Genomic DNA, 24,768 nt, shown 5'->3' with positions numbered 1-24,768 from the left:
AACCGTGTTTTTTTTTAATATATATTGTGTTTTTACTTTTTATTCTGTACAGCACTTTGGTCGGCTGCCATGCCGTTTTTAAATGTGTTTTATAAATAAAGTTGGTATGGTATGGGCAAACAGAAACAAGACGTAGACCCCACAATCACATTTTGCCTTAGTAATATCTGCCTGACTGACGTAGATCAAGTTTTATGGAGATAAAAAATCATAAAGTGAAAGTGGAGATTTGTTACCTTCATCAGTGCCGTTTCCCCTCCCAGAGTCTGAGCATTCACACATGAGCCTGCCTCCAACAGGATGGCAACCGTTGTCAAGAAGTTCTGAAGCAAAGTGAAGAAGAGTGAGAAAAATAGACCACACAGAAAAATGAGGCACACGTATGCATTTCCTTTCTAAATCCTCAAAACAAACCAAACAAGATAAATAACCAAAATTCTGTTTTCATATTTGTATTCATTTGGATTTAAATTTAAACACAGGTTTAATAGAAAAAGTTACCGTATTTTCCGGAATATAAGCTGCTACTTTTTCCCATGCTTTGAACCATGTGGCTTATAATGAGGTGCGACTTTAAGCTTGGTTTATGCTTGACACGTCCGCGAAGTTCGCGCGGCAAAATTGCGTCATTTTAACAACCACGCCCCTCCATCGCGCCTCCGTACGGCCAAAACTTTCCGCACCGCGCACCTAGGAAATTTTCTAACCACGCGGACGGTCGGACGTGGAAAAACATGGCGGACTGGCAAGAACTAGTATGGCAGAGGTTCCTAAATACAGACATTTGTATGATTCAGCTCTCAAAGATCACCGTGATCAACATGTTCTTAATAATTCTTGGAGAGAAATAGCTCGCACTGTCGGAAAAGACGAGGACGCTGTTAAAAAAATGCTGGAATGCTATGTTGTAAACAATAGTAATTTTTACTTCTACTATGGTGTAGTGTTGGATGCATGCCGTAGAGCTCCATGCTGCCCCCTACAGTTTGGGAGAATATTGGCTCACCGCAGAAACAAGCCGCATGAACCATAAATGCTGCAAGTTGTGAAGCGCGTTCCATCTGCGAGCCGCATCACCAAGCAGAAAGTAAATGTGTCAAGCATAAACCAGTAAACCAGAAAGGATGGATGCTGGAAAGTCTAATGAAGGAATGGTTAGAGGAGTGCTATGGAAAGCGCCCAGGAGGATTTTTTTCACAGTAAAACGGCGCTGCTTGTTTTCCCAGCTTCACCCCGGGATGATGACAGCAACACGGAGAGCGACACTGGCATCGCCACAGAAAAGGTATGTGACGAAGCTCTTCTGAGGCTGTTCTACTCCGACACTGAAGAAGAGGACTTCAGTGGTTTCAGTGCACAGGAGGACGATGAATAAACTAATCAATAACTTTTCTGTTGTGTTTGATACTGATTAGTTAAGTTAAGTTCAGTTAAACTACGTTTTCAATTCAATAGATATCTGCAGCTTTTATTAGCCCGGTGTGGCTAATACTGAGGTGCGCTCTATAGTCCGGAAATTACGGTACTCATTTAAACCTGTAAGTAAAACATGATTCCGGTTGCTTTACCTTTTCTGCAGCATGCATGAGAGCAGTGGTACCGTTCTTCTGCCTCGCATTCACTCTCACTCCTTTCTTTATCAGCAGCCTCAAGATGTCATCCTGTCCCCCGGCTGCTGCAAGCATGCACAATGACATGCCACTGACATCCTGTAACAAACAGACACAAAAGCACCCAGAAGGGTTCACAATAGAGATGTAAGAAAATGTCAATTATGGCAATATATCGTGATATTTTCCCCAGCGATATATATCAATATTCAAAAGCTGTGTATCGAAAATATCGATATCGCAATATATCGTGATATTTTCACCAGCAATATTATATTGATATTCAAAAGCTGTGTATCAAAAATATTGATATGGCAGTATATCGTGATATTTTTTCTTGCAAAAATGTATTGATATTCAAAAGTCATCTATCTAATTTTTGGAAGAATTTACATGGAAACATTTGTGTATTTTCTTTTCTTATGGTGCAATTCAAACGCCGACCACTAGTTAGCAGCAGTGTGTAATGGGTTTTGTTTCTGCCATTGAAATGTATATCCCTCTGTTATGGTTAAACATGTTAAGTATCAGTTTGGACTGTTTATTGAATTTTCCTATAATAAATTTAGTCTAAAAAATCGCCAATATCGTCTGACTGAATGTATCGCAATATGTCGTGATATGCTGTAGCGTCTCCCCTGTATCGTAATACGTATTGTATCGCCAGAATTTCACCAATACACATCCCTAGTTCACAAGATATCATTTATTTTTACTTTGATATAAAATATGGATATATATTCTGACTAAAGGATGAGCAACTCTTGAGATAATTTTATAGCGTTTTTAACAACTTTTGAAAACAGTTACGTGTGATATCTGTTAGCACTCAATTGTGCGGAATCTGACGCAGATGTGTGTCTAATGTTTACTTCCTGCGAGGTTCATTAAAATCAGTTCATGAGATTTAAAAAAAACTGACGTTTGCCAAAATGTTAGCACTGCTTTAGCTATAAGTTTTCACAGGGACACTTTAGACCTGTGGAAGCTGAAACAATATTCTCAAGTAAGTTTCAAACTTATATTGTTGAAACAAAAGTTATGAACTCCTTACAGTCGAGAATGAACTAAAACAACACACAGTAAACAAGTTGAAGAGCGACGTGTGCAAGAGCAGTGGTCTAAAAATAAATCACTACGAACGCTGAAAAAAATAAAACTTTTGTTACTCCAAAAAGCAATGACATCTTCCCCACATACAACTGCTAGATGCTGAATATGTAACACAGGTGAACACTTTTACACAACGCGACGACAGAGAATCCAATAAGGCTTCTGTTGGAATGAAATAACTTAACTCAGATCTCCAACGATCCTCAGATTTAAGAACAGGTGATACTAATGACTTTGGTATAAAACAATACATAAAACATATGAATTAATGATCCTCTGTGATTCCAAGAAAATTTGTGCCTTGCTGAATATCCAGCATTAAAAAAAGCTCTGGTCAGATAAATCACACTAAAACTAGTAAAAAGGGCTCAAGTCCTGTTATGGACGATGTAAGCTGAACCTGTGTTAGATTTCTAAATAACACATTTATATGCTAAATAACTCAATAACAATCACAAATGCATTATGAGAAGGTTGAATAAAAAAAGCACATTTATTAAATTAGACATCAGTCACTAGTTTGGGTGAAATGACCATTGGTCAAAAGGTTGTGCCTAATCACGGCTTACACCTTTGAATCAATGTTTAGTAACAAGTTTGTACATTAAAATGAAAACTAACATTTTATGCTTAGGTCACGTTGGATGGCAAGGAAAATATTTTTATATACAGAAAACACAAACTTAAAAAGCAACTCAACTTTGATGACAAATACCTGGACCATAAAAATTTAAATGACGTCATTCAAATAAGAACACACGTAACCTCAAACAAGCTCCACTCGTACGCAGAAACAAACGGTGTCCTTTACAGGCTGCGTCTAGTGTTACAAAAAGCTTAATGACACAAATAGGGACCAATGATAATCACAGACAGGTTAGTATTATGAACCCTAGAGGAAGCAAACATTTTTCTACCCTCTGGTAACAGGTAAACACACAACACTTCAACATTTAAACATATGGAAAAAGTTATAACAGCTACCTATAGAACACGCAACTAGTAAAAGCCATAATACAGTACAACTGGTCAAGCTTACTTTTCAGTTGTGTATGTTGAGTAAGAGCCCATCACAAGAAGAGGACAGGAAACCCCTGTAGTCATGACTTCAACTGTGATTATAAATGGACTACTAATAAGTAACGGATACAAATAGATGTACTGTTTAACTCCAGAAATAAAATTAATGATATTTTTATGACACTTACCAGATTATTATTTGTAGTGGTCTGGAAGATTAACAGTGCAAGCTAGCCAAATTTAACAAGTCTGCTCCCATTGAGTCCAGACGTCAGTACAAAAATAATTTCTTTCACTCATTTGGTGTACATCCATGCAACAAAAAGCTTGATCCACTGGATTTGTTTTTAAACACACGAGGACACTGAAAAAGGTCTATAACTTAAAGTACGGCAGAGTTGTCTGTACACGAGAAACCCAACAGGCAACTAAGACAGTTTTCATAAAATCCCTTATTAAATGCATCATTCCTTCATTCGTGCTCAGTCGTTTGTGCAAGTCCAATTTAATTCATTACAGTGACAGGTACACAGGAGCATCCCACTCTGCACTGGAAGACTGAGTTTCCAGTTCCTGTGGTCCACTTTTTTTAGAGGCGACTACATGGCCTCTTCTTTTAAGTGACTGAATGGAGTTATGTACAAAGTATTTGACTTCCCTCCATGTCCTGGTGCTGAGGGCAGGCTCAGCAGCTAAGCATGCGTCACAATCCTTTTTTCCTGGCACTTTCACCAACATGCAAAACTCTCCAAGTTGACGTCTCACTGCCGCCTGTTCCTCCTCAGTCCACAATCTCTTGGTTCTTTTTTGAGGTTTTTCACCATGAGCAGCTTTTTTACCTGGAGAAGACACTGGTGTGCTTTCCTGCACCACCAGTGCATTTACAGTAACACTGTGTCCATGAACTGAGGGAACAACCTGTGCAGTTGTAGGGTCCTTAAGGGGGCTTGTGTGGAAGGCTGAAACATTTGAATGATTCAGAGGTGTGAATGAAGACATGATAGGTAAACTTCTGTCATTTAGTGCTAAAAATGCAGAAACTATTGGTGTACTTGGAGTATTTAATTGTGTGTATGTAGGAACCATTGAAGTAGAAGGAACATTAAATTTAGTAAAAGAAGGAATCATAGGTGAACTTGTGGTGTCTTGTGGGGTAAAAACAGAGGGGGGGAATATACATGTGGCATTCTGCGTATACAAAGATGACATTGAGAAATTTTTGCTGTTTTCTGAAGTGTATACATGAGGAATTAGTGTATTTGTAGTGTTGTGTGGAGTAAATGTAGGAACCACTTGAGTATCAGTAGCATTCAGTGGTGAAAAGGTAGAAATCAGTGGTTGACCTGTATAGAGAACATCTCTACTTGTGGAACCCAAGCACGAATAACTTGCAGTCATGTCTTGAGGGTATGGTGATGAACTGTTCATATTGGTTGGCGATGGCATGCTCATACAACTTTCCAGCAGGTGATCCGGATTCACTATTGCCATAGTACTCACATCACTTGTGTTTTCCCCTTCTGCATTTTTGGTTAACACTGAAGCTTTTACACTCTTTGAACTCAAAACACTATTATTCCCACCAGGTGTTTGCTGGTTATTTCTCCTACGAATTGTTTGTAACGTGTTGTGTACATAGTTTTTGACATCAGTCCAAGATCTTCCCCCAAGGTCTGGTTCAGCAGCTATGCAAGCGTTGCATTCTTTTTTGCCTGGAACTTTCATCCTTGTGATAAAGTCACTCAAGTAGCGTTTCACAGCAGACTGTTCCATCTCATTCCAGGGTTTTCTTTTTAAAGCTGGTTTTTGTCGAGTCCCTAAAAAATAAAATAAAAGCATTAAAAATGACTATAAAACGTAATCAAACAAAAAAAAATTTCATTGAAGTTTTTGCATTTAGTTAGGCAACAGGGCTGCAACTGTTGGAAGCTAGTTATGTTAACCTCATAAGACTGTGTCCACATATGTGGACACTGACTTCTTGTACTATATAGTATTATTCTCTTCAAATTCAACCTACACCAGCTCAGTGGCATAGTGGTTTGAGAGTCCGCCCTGGGCCTGGGAGATCAGGATTCAAATCCCAGTCGGGCCATACCAAAGACCTTGAAAAAAATGGGACCAATGCCTCTTTGTCTGCTGCTCATTGCTCCCAAAGGAGATGGGTCAAGTGCGGAAAACAAATACAACTAGTGGAACTTAAAACTTTTTTTAAGATTTAAAAATTTTGTTGTTGTTGTTGTAGATTTGTCAAAGTTTGTATTAAAACATTTTGTTGTTGTAGATGTGTCAAAGTTTGTATTAAAAAAATTTGTTCAAGTTTATGAGTCAACTAATTGCAAATTCGGGTCTCAGGAGGTTAAGACAAAATACTTGAAAAAATTTGTTGATTATCTGTTAGAACCGCTGAATATACAACACTTTTGTGAAAAGCGTTTTTTTATGGTTATAGATTTGGGCTAATTGGAAACAAATAGACACAATGTCTCAATTTATCTGCAGTTCATCTTAATTCCAGTCATTCATTTGTGACCAACCCTTCCAAAGTCAATTCTCATTTCTTTGTACCTAAACCTAACCTGTTTCTCACCAACAGTTGAAGCCCAGTGCTGCAGTGGCTTATGAATCTTACTCTTTCAAGGTAAGAAGCAAAATTTTAAGATGATGACATAATCTAAATGGGATATAGGGTATGAAAACATGCATAGGGTTAAAGTTTATGCACACTCCATTCTCAGAAATGAGTCTAGCTGCAGTAGTAGGAACCCCAAATGTTACTTTAGCAAAGTATATTACTGTACTTTAAGTGGGATGTACCACAATTCTGCTGTTTTATTAGGTTTTTATAATTATTCAAAGTCAGAAACATCATAATATAATGTAACTAAGATTGATATACTTACCATCTTTAGTAGTGTTTGGTGAACTTGGTGGCAGTGCTTGATCCATTTTCAACAGCTGTTTGCTCACTTCCTCCAACTGGAATGCATTTCGGGAAAGATTGTAACTTAGGCTGCTCCATCCCAACATATTTGCCATGTGATCTAATTCAGGTTCACTAAGGCTCATTAACTGCCAACAGCATGCGATTTGTTCTCTTAAGGATGAAGATAGAAGTGCTCCTGGATTTTTTACTCCACATTCCACGGCAGATCTCCGAAAACAATCCAATCCTCTGATGAACGATGGACCTTCAGTTCTTGCAAACAGGTATGGATTGGTTTTAGACACCCCTGCTCGCTCTCGGTTTTCAACAAGCAAGTCGATTGATGAAACCATCCTGGCCGTTAGCATAACCAACATATTCCGTCCATACTGACCTTCTAGTTCAAGAATTGTAAATCTAGAACTAAGATCAGACTCTAATTTTGTGCTTTTCTTTACTTGATCTGAGGAAGGTATAAATGTTCCTCTACTTTTTCTTTCAGTATATGTTTTCAACAGAAGTCTGCCAATATTTCCTACTCTTCCCCTGTTGAAGAGACACACATTTGCTAAAGTAGCTTCGCTGAGCTTTTTCCATGTTGACAAACTGGGCCTTTCTTTCAGTTCATTCCTTGCTTCATTCTCTTCCCCTGTAACAAATCTGTGGAGTTTCATCAAATCTTCTGTCACAGTTGATTTGTCTACTTCCACTTTTTTGACCCCTTGTTTAAAGGAATTGGAAAGTGCTTTATGACTAAAACTTTTACTCCATTTTGTATCAAGTAGATGTATGAATTGTTTAATTTCACTCTCTGTTTCACTGTCCTCTTTCATGCGACTTTCACCAAAAGCTATTTCTGCTGCACGCTTCAAGGAGTAGCCAATCTTTGAGACAAGGGAAATGGTTTTAAACTTACTAGAACAGGGGTCAAACCCACTCACTTTTTTGACTCCTTCAATAGCCAATTCAAATTTGGATGGTAGACATATTTCATGCAAGTACTTCACGCTCCTGTCAAGCTCATTAACAGCAAGCACAAATCTACCCAACTCCCTCATCTTTTGTGCAATGTAAGCAAACTGAGACTGGTCATTGTTATACTTAGTAGATAATGCAGTTCCATATTTACAAATAAGTGGGTCAAGACCAATATGTCTTGCAATGTCATCTTGATGCATGACATTGATGATTTCTTTGCAGCTTCCCGTCAAGAACTCTGACACTGGAAGCAAACAGGAGGAACTATCCGCCGTGGTTTCATTTGTCTTTTCACAGCATTTCTGATCTTCCTTTCTAACCTTACAAGACTGCTCGTGTCTCCATAAATCAATTTTGCGATAAAATGCAAAACAATACTTGCAAGGCAAGAAATCACACACAGAAATGCTTTGTTTCTTTGCCTCATTCACCAAAATTTCTCCTTCACCACTTTTAACAACTTTGCAATAATGTTCATAATCTCCTTTGTTGCAAATCTGATCAAGTAACGTCTGTCTGACTTTGGAACCTTTGGGGAAACGTATCGCGTGGGCAACGTCAATTTCTCCTGAATGGTCATTCTCTAAATGCTTAGCAAGTTGATTAAAGGCCATTTTGCAATAAAAACAGAAGTGCTTTATGGAGGGTTTCTTAATGTTTTTATCTTCTTTGGTGGGCTTGGTCTCAAGAATGTTTTTACAGGTCTTTAAACTTGATGGTATTTCTTGTCCGGTCTCTGTAGTTTTCTTCCAGTGATGCGAATTTTTAACCATCTCTTCAGTGCTCGACGTAGAAGAAACTTGAACTGTGTTTTGAGTATCTGTATTTGAGTTATCAAACAATACACATTCTCCCTCATTACTCAAGTCACTTGCTTGTTTAGCAGATTTAAGTATTGCAGCCATGCTCTTTGGTTCGGTTCCATCATCTTGATCTTGTTCAATCTCATCTTTATTTCCACTTAATGCTGAATAAACGTTGAAAGAGTTATTTGTTTCTGCTGTCTGCTGGTTTTCCTCCTCTTGACTTATCTGTGTGATGGTTGTATCATATGCTATTTCTTTGGAATTTATTATGTCACTGTCACTTTCTTGTATATTTCCATATTCTTCTATTGTCACTTTGTTAGTGTTTGTACTGGCAGGACAGCTTGGAATTGTGTCACTCTTTGGACAGTCCAAATCTTGAGGGACATTAATATTTGCTGCGGCTGGAAAACTGTCTTCATTTCTTGCATTGTCAATATTAGAAGTTAGTGTAAGAGGACCATTTGAACTTCGCTCTTCAATCAAGCTCCTTTCTCCTTCAAATGATCTCCTTTCATCAACAGAACATGCCTGTAAAAGAACAAGTATATGTAAGACTCATTGCCAAATCAGATCTCATAAATAATTAGATTTAAGTCAACAGATGTCTCACAAAATAAAAAGTGAGGGTGGGATAAAATTTTTAATGGTTCTAAATTTTGATTACGTGGTGTTTTTTTTTAATTCTTTTTGGTAGTTTTTTTGTGCTCCTTTTATAAAGCATTGTACACTTTTACATTTCTCCTTTAACACCTCAGCACCTTGGCAAACCCCCATTAAAGTCTAGGCTCATTCAAATAAAGGTTGGCATGTTGGACATACATTGATATTTAGCTCAGCATTTGCATCAAAGCCCCAATCTTCAGCACAAAAACCACATGTGACCCATTTAAGAGTAGTTAATGGCTTTATTGGATCAAGAATAGTTTTGACAGTATGAATGTCTAACTGAGTAATCGTGGTGTGTTGGATGAGATGCAACATGCAGTGGACAGAATGTGCACTGATATTTAATGAACAGGTATGGCAGGAGATTGTCCTAAACACAGGGGACACCTGCGCTATGTCCAGCTCTACAAAATTTCTAACTTAAAAGTGTTTTTGAATAATAATATAATCTCAACACCACAATAAAAAGTCAAGCATGCTGCATACATTACTACACATGGAAAGTATGAATATATAATGTTACATGTTTGGAAATCTCATCCATTATGTACCTGCTTTAAAATGGTTCTTCTTGTCCAGACACTTATTGTGTGTAATTATCTTCCTTGACTGGCCTGTGCACTGCAAAGAAAATGAAAAAAATAAAATAAAATAAAAAAAAAATAAAAAACCATAATAGTCTATGATATTCAAACATATATGAACATAAACACACACATGCATGCACACACACAGCTATAGATATATTAATATGCTCGATATGGGACTTTTTAAACAAAAATTTGATATTGCCTAACTCCTTATTTCCAATGCCGATGTAAACCGATACAGATATACGCAGGGTCCTCCCTTGTACAAAGAAAGAAAAGAACAAATCATTTAGGTTACTAAAATCACATATTTCCCATCATGCATGCTTATGTTCAAACATTAGCTGTGCAAAACTGCAACTACTTCTATTTAAGTTAGTTAGAGAGAACTGACTAATGCTCTGTGGCGCCTTTAGCCAAAGAAAATTATTAAGTTCATGATGGGAAAAAGTTTGATTAATAAGTTAAATCAATAGAGCAAGTGAATTAATGATAAAAATGTATATGTTTTATGTTTTGAAAATGGGTCAAAGTGACAAATCTCTGTCTTTAACAATCTTTGTAATATTGTCTGTGTGAAATGTAACAGAGTGAGCACACAACTCAGACCTATCACTGACTTAGTTTCTGTTTCCTACGCTCCCGGTGTGTTTACATTTACAATTGGATAACAGCTCACATCACTGTAATTTTGCTTTATACGTTTGTACCTTGGAGAACATTCGTCTTTATAACTATTGATTTCTTTAGGGGACGTTTGGATGTGTGTTAAAGTTACTTCGTTGATAAAATGCAAGCAGCGTGTACATGCACATATTAAGCGAGGCTAATTGCTAAGAGCGTTGCTAAGATGTGTGTATTCTTCAGTAATGCTTTTTTTTCCTGTTTCTGTTTATTGTAGTTACAGTGATAAAAATTTTGAAAGATCTTCATTAAAGAAAAGCAAGTCTTGGGTGAAGATACTTGTGCTTGTTTTAGCTGTTTGCTAGCCACTAGCTACACACGGCAACCTGCTCTAATGAAAGCAGATTCTATATATAGGGCAAATTCCTAATCATTCACGAGTTGTGCAAAATTAAACTAAAACATCTCAAAAACTAAACCTCAGATCTGTCATATTTTGAGAGAGAAGAGATGAAGTCAAAGAGTTTGATGTATAATTTGTTCATGGTATGTAAAAGTTGGGCCACTAAAGGAGTAAAGCACAACATTGATATTTACTGATATTTCACTTTAAGGCCAATACATATATATGTATATATATACATATATATAAATACATATGTATATATAAATATATATATATCTACACATACATATAAATATATATATATATATATAATAAACATACCATAAAAGTTTAATTACACAATGTTCAAAAAGTAAACACAGGCATTCATTGAATATTTGCAAATGAAGAATAATTGGAATCCTTTCCTTGCTGGAGATGCCAACATTGGACTAAACTAAAATGTGCCATGAAAACATGGCTTGGCTATACCATAAATAAGGTAAACATTTTAAGTTACACATGTAAATACAGCAATAGCACTCTTTCATAACCCAATTCCTTCATAAAACAACTTGGTGAAAATGAGTGCTGAACTGATACGTACGTAAAAGACTAGTATAGCAGACTGATAAGATTAAGCACCTAAACTGGAATGGCTATCAGTGCCTAGTAGCTAAGGGAAAACATAATGATCATCAAGCCAAAGACAGTCATCTAAAACCTCTCAAAGATCCCGTAAACCATCCATTTCAATTCAGGATTGAAGTAAAACATTTTTGGTCCTGTAAACACAAGTTAAAAAAACTAACCTTAAAATCTATCTTTTAAATAACTGCAGGTTGTGCTAGATCAAAAACCACCAATTACTGTTATCATATTTCAAAAATAAATCATTCTTTGTCACAAATTTTTTTCATGAAAATTCTTACCTGGTTTGGTGTCAGAAGCAAAGATAGTTTGGAGTTGGAAGAAACATCATCAGGTGATGATTAATTAGGAGGAATCCCACAGTAAAGTCTGGATGTAGACCTTGAAAACCTTGGAGCACAATTTGAAAATGTGCCTACGATCTAGGACTAGGCAATAAATCGAGCACTTAGCATTATCGAAATTATCGTAATTGAAAACTCTGATATCATTTCTCATGTGGGAGATGGAAAGCTGTGTGTGGGTTGGCGACAATCATGTCCCTATAAAAAGCTGAACCACCTCGAGTCACATGTCGGCTTGACTCAAAGTAATTCATGTACCAGCCCCATCTAGTGGACAACTTTTGTTTTTGCGCATACATGTAGTTATCGTCCGTTTAATGTTATCAAGGCTAACTCCTCAATACACTGTGATATTGATTTTAGGCCGTGTCGCCCAGCCCTACTACGATTTATCAGCCACGTATCTGAACGTGCACCAAGACGTGGCCAGAATAAACATTCCCTTACTTTTGCTCTTCTGCATTTAAAATTCCCCCAAAATATGTAAAATTACAGGAACCATTTCCGAGCAACAAAACAGTTACTGACTTATGATAATATGATAAGAGATTTCAAGATACACTACTAGTCAACAATTCTGACATTCGTATTTATTAACGGGTGAGACTACATCTTTCACTTGTAACTATTTAGTCACTATTTGTCTTTTAACTTCATTTTAATTTGAACACAATTTCAGATTACGTACAGTATCTTTATCCTTTTTAGTGCAGTCACCATTAAAATATTTATGTTCTCTAATATTGGACTCAAACATTTTTCACACAAAACATTTGGGGGAACCAAGGTGCAATGTCTAAAATTCATTTTTGTCTTTTGAGAGATCAAAACGCTTTTTTGCAACAGAAGAATAAATGCAAATAAAACACAAAAGACCAGAAAATGGATGGGAGAACGAATGAAAGAAAGAACATTTCCACAAACACATTAAAGAAGAGGGCTCATACCTCCTGTTCAAGATTGTAGTCCTCTTTCGAATTTAAGGCCAACTTCACAGCCATGTAGTCTCCACTTTTTACAGCATCTCGTAACTCACCTTACAGGTACAGGACAGATTAGAACCAGGATTAGAGACTGAGACTTTAGAAATTATTAAACAGAAAACAAAATTAATTTCATCAGGACAAAATACTTGAACAACAAAAGGAAAACCTGACATTCCTTGAAGGATTGTGCAACACTCATGACTGTATCACCATATTATATTATATTACATAATATTATATTATATAATATTATTATATTATATAAATAATCCATTAATTGACTAAAAACTGGAATATACATGTGTGCAGATTTTCTCAACTTCACCAGGTATTATTTGCAAGTCTTCAGACGAACAGACATGAGTGAGAAATTTCTCCTTTTTTTGTCTTCCTCTCTCTCCATCTGATGGTCTCATTTTAAAGACCAATTGTGTCCATAGGGAATACAGTTAAAAGTCTGTTTGTAACATGCCATTGTGATGATCTGTCTATATATATGTGTGTGTGTGTGTGTATATTTGGCATGGGTAGAATCAGCTGGCGATGGTTTCCAGCATGCACTATATATATATATATATATATATAATATATATATATATCTCTATTTATTTATATTTATATATACATATGTTTATGTTTATTCATTTAGCAGACGCTTTTATCCAAAGCGACTTACAATTTATAACCTATAGGGCATGTTGTGATCCGTGGGGGAAACCGGAGTACCCGGAGGAAACCCACACATGCATGGGGAGAACACGCAACTCCACGCAGAAAGGCTGCAGCCGAGTTTCGAACCTGCAACCTTCGTGCTATGAGGCAACAGTGCTAACCACTGCGCCACCATGCAGCCCATTATATATATATATATATATATATATATATATATATATATATATATATATATATATATATACATACATACATACATATATATACATACACACATATATACATACATACACACATATATATACATATATGTATATGTATATATATATATATATATATATATATATATATATATATATATATATATATATACACACACACACACACACACACACACACACATATATATATATTAGGTATATATATATATATATATATATATATATATATATATACATACACACACACACACACACACACATATATATATATATATATATATTAGGGCTGTCGCGGTAACCGCAAGAAGAAAATATCGCGATATTAAGAAACCCACTGCGCTGCATGACGTGCCACCGCCATTACCGCACTTGATTATATCTCGCGACAGCGCATGCTGAGAGGTAAAGTCTGCGCTGATCGAGGAGATAGTACACATGGAAGATGGAGGGAGCGGTGCCAGTGCGTCAGCTGCAGCCCAGCCAGAGACCTTGGAGCAGGCAGTGCTGCCACCAGCGGCAAAGAAAAAAACGCCTGGAGACCTGCTGAAGTCACGGACAAGGACGTCTTCTGCAACCGCCCCGAAGAGAGTTAGAGCTGAGCTGGAGCTCACTCTCTACCTGCAGGAGGAACCCATTGACCCTAATGAAAACCCTCTGACATGGTGGCGCAACAACCATGAGAGATTTCCATTGCTCTCCAAAGTCGCACGTAAGTACATGTGTATTTGCGCAACAAGCGCACCATCCGAGAGGGTTTTTTAGTTTCGCTGGAAATGTTGTCACCCCTCTCAGATCCTCTCTCAAACCGCATAAGATTAACATGCTGGTTTTCCTTGCGCGTAACAAGGACATGACCGAGTTATAAATCAGTTATTCTTGTGTGTGAAAGTGAAATGACAGTGCCTGGGACATATCATTTTGTATATTTTATTTTAACCCTTTGATGCATGAATTATGAAATATTCAACCATGATTTTTTTAAACAATTTTTTTCATTCATCTTTAGGTGTGAATGAAACAAATTTCATATTTACATATTTTTTGTAACATTTAATTTACAAATAATTTATTACATGTCCACCTCAGTGGACAGCGTGCATTCTGAACATGAAATATGTCGGCTTGACTTACTGAAGTCGAAATGGAGGAGCTCAAATGCAATAAAGTCTTCAACAGCTGTGCTTAATAGCAAAAATAAATAACAATTTTGAGTACCTCTCCACTGTAGTGACCATTATGCATCAAAGGGTTAAACCACAAAACAAAACGGACACTTTTTAAAAATTTCTGTTAGATGTTGCAGCCAAATTTGCATTTCAAAGTTAAACCTCCTGAATGTTGTTTTTAAGTTCAGTCTGAGAATGCCGTTACTGCTGTTTGATCTGCATTCAATAAAGTGTTAAAAATGGCCATGTATTTTTTCTAACATTTTTTAAACGTGTAAGCACAATGTTTCAAAGGAAATATTGCCATGAGTTTAGTAATTAAACAAATTTGCTAAGTACATAAATAAAAATGGGGTGCAATAATATCGCATACCGCAATATTGAGCTGCCCTGACTCACCGCAGGGGGAATTCCTCAACTGCGACAGCCCTCATATTTCGCACACACACCTGCCATGTGAATTCATGGATTTTTTTTCACATTCTGTCTCTCACAGTTGAAGTGTACCTGATGAAAATTACTGACCTCTGTCATCATTTTAAGTGGGAGAACTTGCACAATCGGTGGCTGACTAAATACTTTTTTGCCCCACTGTAAACATATATATATATATATATATATATATATATATATATATATATATATATATAAAAAAGTCCCATTAGTTGTCACACACACAGGTGTGTGTGCGAAATTTGTTCTCCGCATTTGAGCCATCCCCTGGGGAGCGGTGAGCAGCAGACAAGCCGCGCTCGGGAACTATTTGGTGGTTTAACCCCCCAATCCAACCCCTTAATGCTGAGTGTCAAGCAGGGAGGCATTGGGTCCCATCTTTTCAAAGTCTTTGGTATGACCCGACCAGGAATCGAACCCCTGATCTCCCAGGGCGGACACTCTACCACTACGCCACTGAGAAAGGTAATATATATATATATATATATATATATATATATATATTGCTGCTTCAAAGAGAATCAATCCGTGTACGAGTTAATCCACACCAGCCACGACACATACTGCTCAGGCGCGTCCCAGAACCGTCTTGTCGCACCACTATAGATAGGATTGGGCTCTATTTTTGCAATGACTCGTTTTTGGAACGCGTCAAGCTCTGCAGTTAACTAGGGCTAGACAGAAAATCACACCTGGTATCAGTTTAAAACAGAGTAAATTTAAGAATAAATTAGTACTGCAGAGACACAATTCCTTAGATATGTAAACTTTAAGTCTTACGAGTGACCAAATGGCTTATTTGCCCCCCTGGAATCTTTTGAGGAGAGCAACCACGTGTTCTTCAGCACGAACGAGGCTTTAATTCTGGCAATGGAGAACCACAACATTACGTATGGCCCCACAAGTCTGTTGTACAAAGACAACACCAAAATCAAAAGGGCATGGTCCAAATATCAACAACTACGGGGGATGATGGTGAGTTTGAATGCTTAAAGGGGCATTATGGAAGTTTGACAGCCAAAACATGTATGGAAATAATAAATTTCTTCTTCATACATTCTCCTGCAATGCCCTGGTCCTGTAGAATGAGCCCTGGCATTTTTACTGTGATTGCCTATTTTTCTGTAAAATCACAGAAAAAGAGAGCTGCTCGGGTCGGGCAGGCTGCTTCATGCGCGTTCACACTCAGGTAGGGCTGCAACAAACGATTATTTGGATAATCGATTAATCGGATGGGGTCTCGACACGATTAATCGATTAATCGGATAACATGGGGAAATTTTTTAAAAACTGCTAGGGAAACGTTATTTCTCTCCTTCCTTCACTTTATTTAACACAACATTATTAGAAAACAGTTCAATAGCAGAAAAACAACATGCCATCACCTAAATTGTCTTATAAGGTGTATAGACAGAGACCCTAAGCTACATCTATCTGTGACCTAAAATGCTTGGTCCAAGTTAAACAGCTTAAGGGCAATTCTCATCTGTTTTGTTTGATCTCATCTGTTGACATTTATTATAACTGGGGATGTCAAACAACTAATTTTTGAATGTAATTAAACATAGGCTGCGAATTAATCAAAATTGATCACTATTTCCAAAAATGACTGAAAAAATAAGTTGTCACACACTCCATGGAAACTTTCAGAGAATCCACAAATAGTGGCTTTCAAATGGTTTTGTTACTTTCTGCAAGTTTAGAAAAGAAGCAGATGAGACAGCATGTCTGATAATTTAGTTTTTCATCTGATAATATTAGAACATGTCAGTAATGTCTGAGTGGCTTTTATAAACACTGTATAACTAACACTACTGGAGAGGGTATGAATTACACAGAGGCTTCTGGGGAGCCCAGTTATTGGGGGGGGGGGGGGGCATTTTGCCTTGGCCCCCAAAATGTCTTGAAACGGCCCTGGGTGTGTGACTGAGTGTTGAAGGTGACCTGAATAGTATCAAATTTATAAATATTACATGTGTATAACTTATTGTTTTATAGGTAAAAACGTGTAGTGGAGATAAATCTATCTACATTTTACTTTTCAACACTTTGTTTTGTTTTCTTGTTTTTATTTAACTATTTTCCTGTCCTGTCTGTCTCTCATCTTCCTGCATCTCCTCTTAATTCTCCAGAAAATCTGCTGCCTGGATTCTTACTTTTTCACCTCATCAGTTACTTCTGAGCAGATCTAAGGGATCTCCTGACCACAAAGCACAGAGCGCGTTTTCGATGCTGCGTGAGGTGAAATCACCGCAGCACAGGTGATGAGCTCCGCAGTAGCAGAGCGCTGCAGACACAAATAAGACAGAAAATAGAGAACATGTGCAGACATGAACGATCGTGTGCTAATTATAGTTTTTTGGTTGCGCCACTTTGAGAATGGACCGTGCGCTGGAAGCAGCAGCCTGGATCGCTGCGCAACAACGCGCTGTGCCGCTCTCTGCTCAAAAGAGTCCAAAAATGATATAATATAGAAAACTTTTTTCCGGTTCCCCTGGATGTGTAGGATATACAGCTCCCCCATAATTCGATCCCTGCTCCTGGATGAAAAGCCGGACATTTTCATCAATACAAGAACCCGCAGTCCGGACGCGCCGGACAGAGAGTGAAAAGTGGACATGTCTGGGGAAAACGGAACGTACGGTCACCATAGTCCTCATAAAGCGGGAAATTATACAGTATTTTGCTCGTGCCCTGGGCCCTTTAGAGTTCGTGGGCCCTGGGCAATTGCCCAGTTAATCCGGCCTTGGGCGGAACCGGTTCGCAGCAGCGCGAGTCCCGCCGCTCATCTAATAAGCGTCGCGCTCACGACTTTAGACTCTTTTTTTACGAGCTTAGGGCATGTCTAGCCTGTGTAATAATCCGGGACTTGGATGAATCACTTTTGAAAAGTTTTTAATTTACCCGGACACAGAGTTCTCTCCTTCCTCGCTGATGATCCCGACATGCTTGCGTTTAAGACGCTGCATCATCCCGTGCCATGCCAAGTCTGACCTAAATGTTGCAGGTAACGCATGTCTTCGCCTGATTTAACTGAAAATGCTCCCAAACTTAAAAAGCTTTTACTTTTTTGACTCTCGCTGCTTCTGCCATGTTCCTCTTCCAAACACCTGCTGGCTCTCCCTCGCGCTGATCTGCCGGCTCTCCCTCGCGCTGATCTGTCTGCGTGCAACGGCGGGCGGGAAGGGGGGGCGCTTTTGGAAGAGTTGTGCGACACAACGAATCGATGACGCAATTCGTTGCCAACGCTTTTAGTAATCGATTTTCATCGAATTTATCGATTCGTTGTTGCAGCCCTACACTCAGGCATCGCCCTCCGAACCATTCTTTGAACGTTGTTTCAGCTGTTATCAAGGATATAAATGTTACAGATACAAAAGACATCATTGGCGCTTTAGCTCGCCTAGTAAGACGTCGGACTTTCGTGCAGAAGACCTGGGTTCGATTCTGGATGTAAACATAGTTTATTTAGAGTTTCTTTTTTACATTAATGGTATATTTTTTTTACAGTAAGATGCCCAAATTTTTATTTGAGACTTGCCGAACGGCATTGAATTCACAGATAAAAAAGATGTGGGTTCAACTTTCATTTTGGAACAATTTTTCAAGCAAGGGAAGGGAATGATCTGAGCATGCAGGAGGACTGACCCATCATAAACCTTTGTTGGCTGTGCTGAAGAGAAAGGTACAGAACCAAATTATTTAATTAATTAGTTGCGTGTTCTCCTGTCCTCTTTCCTCCGGGCCACACACACACACACACACACACACACACACACGGGACTGTCTCAGCTGTTATTTTCGTTAAGGAGTGTGCACGTACAGCATGCGCGCCTCGTGCACGAGCCTACTATTGAAGCTGCCGTTACGCTTTTGGCCTGAGGGGGCAATCGCGAGCATAAAAATCAAAAACTCCGTAAAGTCCCTTTAATAATATAATAATGTTATTTATGAATAATATAAAAATAAGATAAATAGCAGGGGTTCTCAATCCTGGTCCTGGAGTGCCGGTATGTTTTAGTTGCTGCAGATGGTCTCGTGTGGATTGGGGATTAGAAAGGCAGTGTCTGAAAGTCACAGCTGCAGTAGCTACAGCTGTGACTTAAACATGATTTCACCGGTTAGAGGTGACTTTTAAAATGTAAAAACACTTTTTACAGTGATAAAGACCTTTAACCTCTCAACCTTGACTTGTGGATAGAAGGTTTAGTACTGTTGGGGACATTCTATAGGTCCATTTCAATATTTCACCTGTGTTTGATAGTGAAACTGGTTAATCTGTGAAACCCTCACTGTCATGTCCCAAAATATTCTCTCATCACATCTCCATGAATCATGTAGGTGACCCATTTTGGATTCAAAACAGTGAATTTCGCCAAAACATGAGGCATTTTCATGTCTGGACGAAGCTCTAAACGTCTCAGTTTGAACATTGGTGTCTAAAGTGCAGAAGAACGAGACTCACTGGGTAATAACGATGCCCCAGATAACAGCTCATCCTCTCCGTTTAGATGTTTCTGGAAGTCTTCTAGAGTCATCCAGTCTAGGTTGAGGTCCATTCCTAGACTCAAGGTGGTGGATCCTGTTTGTGCAGAGCAGCAGAAAAGTACAGTGTTAGAAGGCCGGTAAACATCCTGACATCTGAAAGAAACAAAACCTTTATTGTACAAATAGGTGTAAAATGAGAATGGAACCTGCCAAAACAAGACTTACCAGACTTGTCAGTGCACTCTGCTGGTTCTTGGTTCTCATCATATGACAAAAAGAGTCTGGGTTCACTGTCATTCCTCCTCTTCCTTCTGTCATCAGATGGCGTTTTCTTCTCCCAGCTTGGACGCAGAGCTTCCTCCAACTTCTCCCTTCGTTCTCGGAACTCATCAGCTGGCCGCGTTTTTCCTGTGGACTCCTCTTCCCGCTCGTCGCTGTCCAGAGCAAAGCCATAGCTCTGGCTGGGTCTGGAAACTGAAAGTAAACATATAAGAGCCTCTCGCAATCCATCAGAGTCCAATCAAACCAATCTGAGCATCTCTTTCATGAGCTAAACTTGCATGCTCAGTTGACATTTACACCTTTCAGCCCAGCCAGACAGCTTAAAATCGGCACGTCTAGATGTGAAGATCTCAAATCTTCTGACATATTTCATAAATTGTTGTGAAACACCAACAGAAACTATTAAACCACATTCAGGACAGTAAAGGCAAAGTATTCATGATATCTGATATTACCAAGCTAATCAACTAACCCTGCTTTATCCGGCCCCTAAAGTTAAGGAGTTATTTTCCCAACAAAATTAGTTTGGGATTACTCTCACATTTAAGCTGGGTGGACACTGTGCGACTTTTTCACTCGTAGCACTCAGCTTCAGCTCAAACTGTACGACTTCCTCGCAGGGCAGATCTCACGAGTCATGTGCTCACACTGCACGACCGATGTGTACGACCCAGTTCTCGGATGCGACCTGACTGCTCACACGTCTGGTAGCAACACGTCGGACCTAAAATATGCTAAAAATAGCAGTTTTTACACAACACGTCAGACTTTTTTGTTTTGCCTGTTGTCCTTCGGGAGTGCTGCAGGAGGACACACAGGGATTTATGGGGGTTGGATGAGGAAAACGAAATAAAGAAAGTAAATCTGTGTTTTGTGATCGGTTTAATTTGACATGAACACGACAAACACGCTTTCTTGACAATCTTTGTGAGTAAAAAAAACGTGTAGAAACAAAAACGAACAACGTGTGTTATTAGGGAAATAGCGGGCGAGCGGTGTTGATGCATGATTGAGCATGCGCCTTCAGCGGTTCTGGTACTTTTTGGGTCGCAACCGCTCGCAGCGCTGCTTCAACAGTGCGATACCCTCACGAGGGACGAGCAAAATATCAAACACTCCAGAAGTCCGTGCGAGCTCACGATTGCTGATCGGTAGCTGGTCACGTGGTGTTAATCGCCTCTCCCTGTACACTACACGACGCTCAGCGCAAAACTCACCCCGATCTTATGGATTCTCGCACGAGTGGAAAATCGGCTCAAAAAGTTGAAAAAGTCTCACAGTGTCCGCCAGGCTTAAGAAGATTGCTTTTTACATCAGTTTGTTTTCTACATACCATCTGATTGCTTTGTCCTCTCTGTCTTCTCAAGCTCGGGTCTCTGAGAAGGAGACTCTTTAGCTGGCTTGGGAATCTTCTCAATCTTACCAATGATCTAATATCAGGATAAAAAACAGACAGAGTAAGATATACGTCACAATTTTCCCCATCTGATCACAACAAGCTGAAAAGGATCAAAGCCACACTTTTGAGGGTTTGCTGCTGCTTTTCTCTGCAGCTGCTGGCCTGCGTGGAGCCCTGTCTTTGGCCTCACAGTCCAGCAAGAACTGGTCAAACAAGTTAGTTGAACCACTGGGGTCCTCTTTGGCTCCTTCCTCCTTGGGTTTGTTCATGCTCACGGCGGTGGAGGACGAGGATGACGAGGAGGTGGATGACGAAGGAACTTTTGGAGCTGCTGACGTGCTCTCGTTGGCTTTATTTTTGGGCCTTTTGTGAAGTGTGGAGCTATCACTTGAATCTGATTGTAGAGCAGCGTCCTCCTTGGGTTTAGACATGAAACCTTTGAGTTTCTGAAGACTGTCCTTTTGGGTGCCGTCTGCCTTTTTGTTCTTTTTGTCATTAACCAGCTCAATGCCTTGCAGCTTGACCTCCCACTTGCCCTTCTTTTGTCTGACCTTGTCATCCAAACCGGCCTTTTCACCTGCTTTTGCCACAGCCTCCGTGTTTCCAGGATCATCCATTTGTACGTCTGATGGACTATCACTCAGGTCGTCTTCTAGAGGAGCAGCAGCTTCATCTTCAGAGGTTTCCATTTTTCGTTCCCTTTTCATTTTCTTTTTCTTACCCTCCTCTCCTTTGTCTTTTTTATGCTTCCCCATCTCTTTTGTCTTTTCCTTTTTGTGCTTTTTGATGGGAACAGGCTCAGTGTCCTCATCAGAGTCAACAAAGTGCTTTTTTGACTCAGTCTTTTTCTCTTTCGGCAGTGAAGGTGGGGTTGGGGCTCTTGCTTCTTCTTCATCGGTTTCAGGTGCTGGAAGGGGTCTCAACTCTTCTTTATGTTTATCTTTTTTCTTCTTCTTTTTCTCTTTTGAATGTGGTTCATCTTCTTCCCTGATCTTCTTCTTTTTCTTCTTCTTCTTTATGGGCATTTCACTTGGACGTTCTTTATCACTGTCGCTCTCCGAGTCGGCATCAAAAACGTCGCTTTTTGTCGGTAACACTTTCTGATGAGAGAGAGAGAAACAAATAATGTCACAACTAAGAACTCTGGTATCATTTTTTATGAGCATTAAGTTAAAATTATCAACAGCTTCCAGCAGTGACTCACAATTAAACCCATAGGCTAAGTTGGACATAGCCTATACGTCTCGCCATGTCTTTTGGCAACTGCAAAGTTAAATATTTTTTCTTTTACTCTAACCTCGACTGTTGTTCATACCAGAAAGTTGCACATAATAAAAGTCAACATGGAGCTCCTTAAGAATTTTTTTTGCTAACTCTAAATTACTTACCACACTTTTCTTTGATTCAGCTTCTTTCTTGGCTTTGGCCTCAGCCACATGTTTCTTAAAAGCCAACAGGACTTCATGGCAGTCCTCCAAATGGGCTTCTGGCTCCCAAGTGTCATCGTCAGAGCAGTAATTCTTCCAACGAACTCTGTACAGCACTTCCCCCTTAAAAGAAAAAGTGATAAACAGGCTTTAACGTCAACATTGACCTGTAAAATAGCAGACACACTTCCTGAGCCAACAAAATCCTTTGCAATGATGCCTGAACACACACAGGTGAGACTAGAAAAGTAACAGCAACAGCTTATAGAATAATCAAATGCATTCCTATGAGATGATTAGAGGCCGACCGATTTGGGTGTTTAAGGCCAATGCTGATACTGATTTTTAAATAATTTTGTTGCCGATATCTAAAGCTGAATATTAAGGCCGATATATATGTGTGTATACACACACACACACACGTTTTAGCAGCACATTGATTGTGAAAGACTATGAATTAGATCATCAGCATGTGGAAATGAATGTAAACACAAAGAACAGTAACTGAATGTGACACAGTGTCACACAAAGAACAAAATGATCATTTACAAAGGTGAAGGGCTAATTAACATTTTAGGATTAAATGTTGTATTGTTTCATCACAAAGACAATGTAAACATATAAATAAATAAAATATTTGTACATATAAACATTTACTTTACAGATCGCTGCTTTTTGTAGATTTGTTTTTTTTTGTGTATTTTACTCAGACTCCTGTTATTCAACATCTTGTCATTTCAGATGAATTTGTAAACCTGTAACGTGATCAAACATAGATCCCACACTGGTGTTAAAGACGATTCGTTACAAACATCGCTGTATTTTATGTTTACATCAACCCACAATGTTGTCTGAAGGTGACAAACGGAAGCTAAAAAGCTGCTGAACGCCTGTTTCCACCACCCTCTTCCACCCTCCGTGTGGCTCTTTTGTTTAGTGATGAAGTGCCCTGACCCCACCGCTCACAAAAGCGCCATCACTACTACATAGGTGGGACAACAGACGTCAGTCACGTGGATTTACATGTTTTAACCCTTAAGGCAGTAGCTACAGGCTAATCACTGATAATATATTAGAGCAAACGCTCTCGTTGAATGTGGGGTTATAAACAAATAGTTATATTCTACAGCTAACATTCACTGAAGCAATTTCGTTTCTATATCTACAAACAAGCAGTGTACTGTTTGCATAGAAACACTTTAAAATGTCGGTTTGTGTTGTACTTGCAACTACTAAAGCCACAATGCTAACATGCTAGCTGGAGACTTCATTGCTAGTTTGCCGAAAGCAAATCACATCCAATAGTCCTGAGCAGAATTACGCCAACACAGATCTCTTTTAAAATCTTGCACTGATGCTAATCTGCAGCAGCCATGATGACAACATTTGCAAGCTCGCAGGAGCGTCCGTCCTTGGCCTCAGCAGGGGAGATCCGAGCGGACATCATGGGAGAAGTTGTGCAGGATCAACGACTAGTCACGACGAAAAGCTATCCTAACATATAATAAAGTAACTTAAGAACAATTCACTGCATCGAAACGTACCAATAATTATTTAAAAAAAGTGTTCGGCTAACTTGATGGACCTGACCACCGCTGTAGGCGGCTGTGCATCGTGTGAGTGGAAAAAATGCCAGCCATATTTGCCAAGCTAGCCGGCTAGCTACTTAGCCGTACCTCTTCCACTCGCATGTCTATGATCCTTTCCACTTCGTATACATCCTCTTCCTCGTCCTGCTCGCTATCTGCTGTTTCAACCTTGTCTGTTTCAGCCGCCATGGCTGTTGGACTGTACGGTTTAATAAAATACACGCTACTTTAGGTTGAGCACTCGTTAAGGCCGTTGTATTTACAGACGTATGGCGCGAGAGCACCGAACACTACTGTCCGCTAAGGTTGCACAGAGCAACGAAGCTACCGCCCATTCTCAATGTGGCGTTGAAAGACCACCCATAACAG

At 39.0% G+C, this 24,768-nt stretch overlaps 1 protein-coding gene across 2 annotated transcripts in view; it reads right to left on the bottom strand.

Moving 5' to 3' along the window:
* The window catches only part of mphosph8 (M-phase phosphoprotein 8), a 30,904-nt gene extending 6,136 nt beyond the window's left edge, over positions 1-24,768 (bottom strand). Inside the window, exons 1-9 of one of the 2 annotated variants that reach the window (XM_015965867.3) lie at positions 24,487-24,746; positions 22,772-22,933; positions 21,506-22,483; positions 21,318-21,414; positions 19,928-20,176; positions 19,680-19,796; positions 12,664-12,752; positions 1,569-1,709; positions 237-323 (exon numbers count right to left, since the gene is read on the bottom strand). In XM_015965867.3, coding sequence (XP_015821353.1) covers positions 237-323; positions 1,569-1,709; positions 12,664-12,752; positions 19,680-19,796; positions 19,928-20,176; positions 21,318-21,414; positions 21,506-22,483; positions 22,772-22,933; positions 24,487-24,588 — 2,022 coding nt within the window. In that variant the 5' untranslated portion in view covers positions 24,589-24,746. Of the gene's footprint in view, positions 1-236; positions 324-1,568; positions 1,710-3,197; positions 5,561-6,646; positions 8,985-12,663; positions 12,753-19,679; positions 19,797-19,927; positions 20,177-21,317; positions 21,415-21,505; positions 22,484-22,771; positions 22,934-24,486 lie in introns of those variants that run through there. The other variant, XM_015965866.3, reaches the window with a different exon arrangement.

The sequence above is a fragment of the Nothobranchius furzeri genome, chromosome 14 (genome assembly GCF_043380555.1).
Source record: "Nothobranchius furzeri strain GRZ-AD chromosome 14, NfurGRZ-RIMD1, whole genome shotgun sequence".
Classification (NCBI taxonomy): Eukaryota; Metazoa; Chordata; class Actinopteri; order Cyprinodontiformes; family Nothobranchiidae; genus Nothobranchius; species Nothobranchius furzeri.
The sequence above is the reverse complement of the archived record's forward strand: the minus strand, read 5'-3'. Positions and strand labels throughout refer to the sequence as shown.